General features: G+C 35.9%; 1 protein-coding gene across 1 annotated transcript; it reads left to right on the top strand.

The window, feature by feature from the left end:
• Positions 1-4,942: 4,942 nt before the first annotated feature.
• Positions 4,943-7,875, top strand: LOC132005973 (olfactory receptor 5L1-like). The gene is made up of 2 exons (XM_059383927.1): positions 4,943-5,860; positions 7,834-7,875. The coding sequence occupies exons 1-2, from the start codon at positions 4,943-4,945 to the stop codon at positions 7,873-7,875; spliced, it is 960 nt and encodes a 319-aa protein (XP_059239910.1).
• Positions 7,876-9,294: the final 1,419 nt, after the last annotated feature.

Here is a 9,294-nt window from a genome sequence, read left to right as displayed (position 1 = left end):
CTATCCTTATCCTGACACCCGTCAGAAACCCTCAGTTTGTTTCCTGAGATCAAGAGTCTCTTATGGTTTGTCTCCCTCCTGATCTCATCTTATTTCATTTTTTCCCTCCCAATGTGCCAGGACCCCCTGCCCTGCCTCTCAAATTCCTCTTAACAGAGAGAGCGTATGATAGTTGTCTTTGACTGAGTTGTTTTCACTAAATAAGTATATAACAATGGTATAATTATGTTTATTTTTAAATTAACATATAATGTATTATTAGTTTCAGTGTTATAAACAGTAGCATCAATTATTAATTACCTCATTTAGATGACAGAAGACATGATGTTCTTTCCAGTTCATGCAGTTATCCTGGTATTCCAGCATACCAAAGCCAAAGACAAAATGAGGAAGAAAATGCAAACCAATATCCCTCATGAATATAAACACAAGAATTCTCAAAAAAATATTATATCCAGTCATGAAATAAAACAAATGCATTAAAACATATAAAAAGATTATAAACCATGACCAAGTGAGATTTATCCCAGAAATGCAAGGTTGGTTTAACATATGAAAAACAGTGTAATACATCACTTACATACAATTAAAGGCAACAAAATCACATGGCCACATTATAGATGCAGAAAAATTATTTGGCACCAACCAGCACCCATTCAAGATAAAATTTAGCAGTAAGGAGAAATAGAGGAAATCATTTCAATCTATGTAGGATGTCTACTCTCAGCACTCATAGACAGATTGAAAGGTCAAAGATGCAGCAGAGCAATGCCAAGTTGAGGCTGGAGTCCTGGGGCTGCCATGGTCGCAGGCCAGCTCCTCAGAAAAAAAAAGGGTGAAAGCCAGAAAAGCCAGCCCCACCCCCAGCAAGAGCCCATGTCTGTCTCACAGACAGACTGAGGTGTTAATAGATTGATAACTATACATGGAAAGACAAATATACTGATTAATAAATCAATCAGTCCACCAGTCACCCAGATTTAAAGTAAACCTGATTTTCTTCACATTATACATGATCTATGAAGAAAATTCTAAGCAATCCACACACATCCACACATGTGTGTGCACTGTATTAGAACTATGAGAACTAATAATCAGATTCAACACAATCACAAAATATAGCATCAGTATTTCAAAATAATCTTATTTCACAGTAAACAATAAAATACCAATGTAACACTAAGAAAATAAGTTCTTGATCACGTCAAAATATTTCAGTGCTTAGAAATGAATAACAAAAAGACTACTGAGAAACTGAAATTTAAAAAATATTATACTTGGTACTGGCATATGGTAAGCATATCCTAAAGCATAATAGAATTGAGGGTCCAAAAGTAAACAGATTTATGGTTGACTGATTCTGAGAACCTACTGAGGCAGTCTCCTGGCAATGGACAGTCTTTTCAATAAATGGAAATGAGCAACTGGTTAGTCATATGCAAAAAAGATAAATTTCAACTTACCTCACAGCATGCACAGACATTAGCTCAAAACAGACCATAGACTTAAATTTGGGAACAAAAAGTGCAAGTTCTATAGCTGAGAAAGGATGTGTGCCCATAATATATAAAAAAACACTTACTAATGGAACATAGAAAACCAAGTAAGGCAAATATTTAGCAAATATTTAGAAAACCAAGTAAGGCAAATATTTAACTTCTACAACTTGGTAGAAGTTGTAACCTGAAACAGAAATTGTGTAAAATGGAAAAAGGAAGAGATGTATGCCATGAGTTGCAGGTGCCCTGAATGAGGAACTAAAATATGAAAAATGGCCTTAAGAGCACCAATAATCACAGCTCTTTCTTTTGGCCCATGGATTTCCACTCATGGGGCAACACAAAAAAGATAGTTGGTGAGAATTTGTCTTCTGTTTTGTTGATTATGAGAGGTGATTTGGGAATGGAGAACCAAAGGAATGTCTCCTCCAACTTGGGTGTTATCCTTGGCACAGTGATTTTAGGACTATATTATGTGGTAGTTGAGAGTGTGCAAATTTATTTACTCGAGATTATTTGTTGACCACATATGCCTTAAAAATGTATGTGTACAGCCAGTGATACACACAAACAAATAGAATCCTGTGGCCTAGAATGATATTATAAAGTCAGAAGAAGAACACATCTAGAAGAGAGAATTGATGTAGTCCCTTCAGTGGCTTCCAGCACTGGACATGCTCTGAAAACAAAACAAAACAAAACAAAACCAAAAACGCAACCTCAGAAATTTCTCTGGTTTCTTCTTTTTTCCATACATTCCTATGACTGGAAAAACCAGAGGGCTGTAATTGCTTTTATTGGCCATTTATTTTGAGGTGATCCAAGAAGACACTGTCTGTATCTCAATCCTCTTCTTTGTAAGATAGGCATGAAACCCAGAACTGTTTCCTGGATGGTTACTAGGACACTAACAGGAATTAATACTTGCATAATATTTAGAATAGTTTCCAACATCTAGCAAAGACTCAATAAGTGTGATCTAGAGTTTTCTGACCAGCAGCATCTTTAATTTTATGATATTTTAAGGAATTCTGATATGATATTTGTCACTATGCCTTACAGGAAGAAACTAATGGATTCTATCATGATATTAGAAAGGAAGAAATACTCATGCGATTTCCTTATGGCCTTATAGCTGTGTTCCACACATATGACACTTTGATATAATATCACATAACACCATGAAGGCTGGGAGGGGGCATATTTGGCTTTAAACAGTCGTTTCCCAAGTTGGGATAATTTAAAAAATAGATTTCCTGATGATATGTCATAAAGATTAATTATTAGGTAGGTTACACGAAACATACTCTCACTTTAAGTTTTATATATTTTGTTATACCATAGGGATCAGTAATTGTTTGGGGGCCTAAAGAGCCCAATTCCTGGGAGCTTAAATTACAGGATAAGTCTCAGTCTGCTCTACATGTCTTAACATCTTCTGCACCAGGGAGAAAATGTCTATTACTCGGGTCTGTAAGCTAGAGCTAGATTCTGGTTACTTGAAAATAAACGTGAATTTATGTTCCCTGTCAACAATTATTTTAAACATGTATCGAACTCATCTATCTTTTAATTAGATAATAATAAGATTCCTGTGCAATTACTATTTGAAAGGCTTTTTGTGTTTTAGTATTTAGAAACACTTAATGGTGAATTTAGAACAATTTTCTTTGTAACATCAAAATGTGTATGAAAGAATACAATGAGCAAATGGTAATCCTCTTCGTTCATTCTCTTTCTGTTTCTTGTTAACATTTTTTTTTTTTTTCAGACCAGTTTCTGTGATGAAATCAAGCATTTGTGATCATGGAGAGCCTCCTTCATTGTCATGCTACTGCTGAGGGTTGCAGTCACCTACCCAACACACTGTCCACAGACAGTCAAGACCTGGGAACTCACTCTGCTCAGAAAATGAGATGAATTATTTTGGAGTTGTTTAGAAGTTGACATGAAATAGTTTCTTATCAACAGCCTAGAACATTCAGAAATAAATTTAACAAGCTGGCTTTCCTGTTTAACTGGGAAGCCCGTAAATAACTCAGGTACTTTGTTTTGTTTTGGTTTGGTTTTGGTTTATCTCTGTTCTTGGCTGGATAATGAAAAAGACATGACTTCAGGAAAGTGATATGCTTCTACTTCTTTAAAGAGTTCACTATATGGAGAAAATACCAAGTTATTCTTCTAGTCCAGAACGTCTTCACTCAATTTTTATTACACTTGCGTGCAGAGGTCACACGTATCCTCCTCCTGCCCTTTAGAAGGGAGGGCAGAGAATAGAGTCCCTCTCTGTCTATTGGCCTTTTCTTTAAAGAAAGGTCTCAGTGTTAGATCCCACTGTATTGAGTAGACTAAATAACCACTTTTCCCAGCCAACTGCTTAGAGAACTTGAGAGGGTTTTCAGGCACCTCTCTTTGGTGTGGGTAAAAGATGAATATTTCAGTATGACCAAATCATAGGTATTGGTAACAGACCTATCTGATGTATTCATACCTCTCTATATACATCTTTATATACATCTATATATGTACACCAAGTAGACTATTTGGTATCTCATTTCTTAAAAAAAAAATTAACCACCAGCATGAAAATTTTCTCTCCTAGATATGACCCATTATAATTTAATAATTGCTCTATTATTGATAATTAACATTTTCCATTTTAATATTATTAACAATACTGAAATGTAGAGTTTGATTAGTTTTTCATAATTTACTAAGGTGATGAAATATTTCTCTAACTCATTAAGAATGAAATCTCTCATAAAAATATATAGTTTTTATTGTTCTCAGGATTAAGACTTTATTGTTGTAGATTATTGCTGTGAAAATTGATTAAACCACTCTGTTGTTTGGTGTAAAATTTTCATTTTTAGTCTATATTTTAAATCTCTTGGCTCATAATTTGAAATTTATAAGTGTTTTGTGAGCTGCAGAACTCAAAAAATTTATCATACTCCCTAAAGATGGAATTTAAAAAAAAAACTTTGCTTCAAATATATGTTCCTGAAGACTCAATGAAAAAAAAAAGTATATGATTTATAGAGTCACACTAGGTGCTACTGTGCTGCCCAAGCTTCTTAAGGGTTTTCAGAGAACAGAGGAACATTTCTGTGTGGCTTTGAAAATCATTGACTCTATTTTAAACTTGATCAAATAATCAAACTTAGTTAATCATCTTGATGTATTATGGTAAATGTTGGAATCGTTTAAGTTTTTTTAATACTTTTTTTTTAAATGCTTTTGTTGATGCTAGAATCAGTTTTGATCAGTGGGATCTACTGAGACATTTAACATTTTGAAGTATTTGACAACACTGTTTTTGTTGATTCTTATAAGTACAATATTTGCTATCAATGCTATATTTTTCTAATTATTATTAATCTGTTTTTACTCCCTTTTTAGAAGAAACACAAATTTAACGTTTGTTATCCTAAGGCTGAGACATGGCAGAAATTCAGGAGGAGAACTGCACCTCCATGACAGAGTTCATCCTTCTTGGATTAACAGATGCCCCTGAGCTGAACGTCTTCCTCTTCCTGCTGTTCCTTCTCATCTATGGAGTCACAGTTTGGGGAAATCTAGGCATGATTGCAGTAATTCAGGTCAGCTCTCAACTTCACACTCCCATGTACTTTTTCCTCAGCCACTTGTCCTTTGTGGATTTTTGCTACTCCACGATCATCGTGCCAAAGATGCTGTCCAATATCTTACACAGGGACAAAGCCATCTCCTTCCTAGGATGCATGGTGCAATTCTATTTATTTTGTTCCTTTGCAATCACTGAGGTCTTCCTGCTGGCTGTGATGGCCTATGACCGCTTTGTGGCCATCTGCAACCCACTGCTGTACACTGTCACTATGTCCCAGAATCTCTGTATGGAGCTGGTTTCCTGCTGCTACCTCTGGGGGATGGTGTGTTCTCTGATCCACTTGTGTTTAGCTCTTGAGATCCCATCCTATAGATCAAATGTGATTAATCACTTCTTTTGTGATCTACCCCCTCTCTTATCACTTGCTTGCTCTGATGTCTCTGTTAATGAACTCACGGTGTTCATTGTGGCCACTGCCAATGAGATCATCACCATTGTGATCATTTTCACCTCCTACTTGCTGATTCTCCTCACCATCCTGAGGATGCGCTCTGCAGAGGGAAGGCACAAAGCCTTTTCCACCTGTGCCTCCCACCTCACAGCCATCCTTGTCTTCCATGGAACTATTCTTTTCATTTATTGCCGGCCCAGTTCTGGCAACAGTGTGGATACGGACAAGGTGGCCACGGTGTTCTACACCATAGTGATTCCCATGCTGAACCCCCTCATCTACAGCTTGAGGAACAAGGATGTGAAAGCAGCTCTCAAGAAAGTACTGGGATTTAGATTACCTTTTAAAAAATTATTTTCTTAACTAGACTCAGAGTTTGATCAGAGACTTTTAATGAGTGGCTGATTTTGAGTGGATGTGAACAAAAAGTAAAGTAGGGAAGGATTTTATGACCTGGGGGCCTAAGCATGCTGCTTGCTTTCCAGTTGCTGATCTTATTAAACCATATGTTATCTCTTATGGATAATTCAAATGCACTTGTTGCATTTTATGCTCTTCTTCAATGTCTAATTACTTTGAATTGGTTGGTGTGGTATTGTTAGACTCGATATCTTACTTTGAGAAAACCATTACATTTCTCACAAAGTACACATCAATAGACATGTTTTTTCATCATCATTAGAGCATGTAACCTTTTTTAACTTAATTAATTTCATTTTTTTACATTGAATGAATGTACATCTGTCTGATATCCTATGTTTTTTAATAAAAAGTGAGTAATTTTATGTGTATTTTTATCCACTCTTTAGTTATTTTTACCTTTGCAATATTATAAGTTTAAGACTTTTAAAACTTCTTCAGAGGGATTAAGAAGCACAAACTTCTAGTTATAAAATAAATAAGTCACAGGGATGAAAAGTACAGCAAAGGAAATATAGATAATAACGTTGTAATAATGTTGTATGGTGACAGATGATAACCACACTTCCCAAGGTGAACACTGTGTAATGCACAGGAATTGTCAAATAATGACATTGTACCCCTAAAATTAATATAACATTGTATGTTGAGTATACTTCAATAAAAAAAATAAATAACAAAAAAAAACCTTTTGGTCTACAAGTAAACCTTTTGGTTTACTCTAATTTTCTAATGAGATTTGCATGAAAATTAAATGATGTATCTTAAATTCTTGCCACTATATATGGTATATTATAAGTGATTAATAATGTATTTGCTGATCTTACTATTACTACTCTTAGTTTTACCTTTTGTTCTCTATTCTATCTTATTTCTTTTTTTTTTTTTAAGATTTTTATTTATTTATTTGACAGGGAGAGATCACAAGTAGACAGAGAGGCAGGCAGAGAGAGAGAGAGAGAGGGAAGCAGGCTCCCTGCTGAGCAGAGAGCCTGATGTGGGCCTCGATCCCAGGACCCTGAGATCATGACCTGAGCCGAAGGCAGCGGCTTAACCCACTGAGCCACCCAGGCGCCACTCTATCTTATTTCTTAATAAATGAGTAGATCATGTATTTGATGGTTTACTTTTCTTAAATTTATGGGGTTTTGTTAATTATTTTTGTTTTGTTTTGCCTGATATTATTTTAGTCATTTACTATATTTTTAAGCCTATTGTATTCTAAACCTCTTGATTGCATTAATTTCCTATGGCTTCTAAAAAAAATACTATGCATTTGTTGGCTTACTACAATAGACTTTATGCTCTTACAGTTCTAAGGGCAGAAATTTGAAATCAGTGTCACTGGGCCAAAATGAAGGTGTCAGCTGAGCCATACTCCCACAGGAGGTTGTCAGGGACAACACTTGCCCTTATCTCTTGCAGTTTGTGGAGACCACAGGCATTCTTTGACTTGTGGTTGTATTATTTCAGTCTTCAAGACTGGCATCTTCAAACTTCTCTACTCTTCATCTTTCCTACCTTTCTTGCACATACACCCACGCGCACGTGTGTGTGTGTATGTGTGTATGTGTGTGTGTGTGGAATAGCCTCCTTTGTACTTTTTTTTTTTTTTCAGATTTTATTTACTTATTTGACAGAGAGAGAGAACAATAGGGGGAATGGCAGAAGGAGAGGAAGAAAGAGGCTCCCTACTGGGCAAGGAGCCAGACATGAGGCTCCATACCTGGACCCTGGGATCATGACCTGAGCCAAAGGCAGACACTTAATTGACTGAGTCACCAAGGTGCCCCTAGTCTCCTTCTCTTGTATAAGATCATCTGTGAAGGCATATACAGCACCCAGATAATCTAAAATAATCTCCCGATATCCAGATCCTTACCCTAATCACATGTAAACACCCTTCCTCCAAATAAGGTGGCATTTACAGGTTCCATGTATTAGAACTTGATATATATATAAAGATCCATTTTCAAACAACACACCCACCTTTTAAAGACCAAAGTATGATTTATTTTTCCTGTATCCTTGCAATGTTAACACTTCGTTTTCTTACTTTCTTAGGATTTCATTTTATATTTGTTATTGTTTATATTTTTATTGGGATGGGTTATTTAAAGTAACATAGGTCCTTGATGCTTTAATGAAGTATGATGGACATTGGATTTTTAAATAGCTGGGTCCAGGCTCAGAGCTTAAAGAGTGATTTTGAGGAAGATAGTTAAACTAGCTTAACCTCGAGTCTCTTAAATATAAACTGGAGATAAGCTGCCAGCTTCAGAGTTATCACTGAACTTAAACACAATAACAAAATAACTGCAAAACCTGGCTTATGAAATTCATTCTCCCTGATGTTTCTTAAAAAAACATTTTGAGGAGCGCGTGGGTGGCTCAAGAAGTTAATTAAGCCTCTGCCTTCGGCTCAGGTCATGATCTCAGGGTCCTGGGATCGAGCCCTGAAACAGGTTCTCTGCTCAGCAGGGAGCTGCTTCCCTCCTCTCTCTGTCTGCCTCTCTGCCTGCTTGTGATCCCTGTCTGTCAAATAAATAAATAAAATCTTTCAAAAGAAAGAAAGACATGTTTGATATGGTCATTGAGGAGGGTATGTGCTATGCTGAGTGCTGTAAATTGTGTGAGACAGATGATTCACAGACATTTACCCCCTGGAAAAAAAAATTGTATGTTAATTTATAAAAAGGAAAAAAAGACATCTTTGAGGGCAAGAGTTATTTAAAAATATTCCAACAAAGACAGCTACTCATTATTTATTTTAATAAATGAATAAATATTGACGAATAGAGTAGAGCTACATTGTGAGTTTGATGAAAATATGGCTCTGTATTGCTTTTCAAATGTTCTAAGTGGAGTAAATTTCCCACATCACACAAGGGACTTTGAATTTTAAGATGAAGGTAAAGTAAACATCTTTCTCCTTTGGTCCTCCAACTGGAATAGAGTTTCTCCACCTTGGCACTCTTAGTGAAGGTATACCAAACACACACACACACACACACACCCCTCGTCTTATCTCTCTTCAGGAGGCAACACATTTTCTCTAAATTTCATTTTCAGGTCTGCCATTATGCCACACACTTTCCAATCTTTATGCAATTGTTTATGTTATTTCTTTTACCTTCTCTCATTCACTATTCTGTACCTGACAAACTTCTTAAATGTGTAGTGCAAATTATCCTCTTTTCTGTTTTGCCATCTGGCATACAAATTCACAGAGTATATGTACTTTTTTAAGTTTATTTATTTAAGGAATCTCTACTCCCAACATGGGGCTCAAACTCATGACCGTGAGATGAAGAGTTGCATGTTCTTCAACTGAG

Source organism: Mustela nigripes, chromosome 1 (genome assembly GCF_022355385.1).
Source record: "Mustela nigripes isolate SB6536 chromosome 1, MUSNIG.SB6536, whole genome shotgun sequence".
NCBI classification, from domain to species: Eukaryota; Metazoa; Chordata; class Mammalia; order Carnivora; family Mustelidae; genus Mustela; species Mustela nigripes.
Note: the sequence above shows the minus strand (reverse complement) of the source record. Positions and strands in the feature narration are given on the sequence as shown.

What these genes read in the sequence shown, in the direction of transcription:
- LOC132005973 (XM_059383927.1), top strand. Translation starts at nt 4,943, where the DNA reads ATGGCAGAAATTCAGGAGGAGAACTGCACCTCCATGACAGAGTTCATC. An exon ending in TGAAAGCAGCTCTCAAGAAA is followed by an intron (nt 5,861 to 7,833) that starts GTACTGGGATTT and finishes CCCGATATCCAG; the next exon opens with ATCCTTACCCTAATCACATG.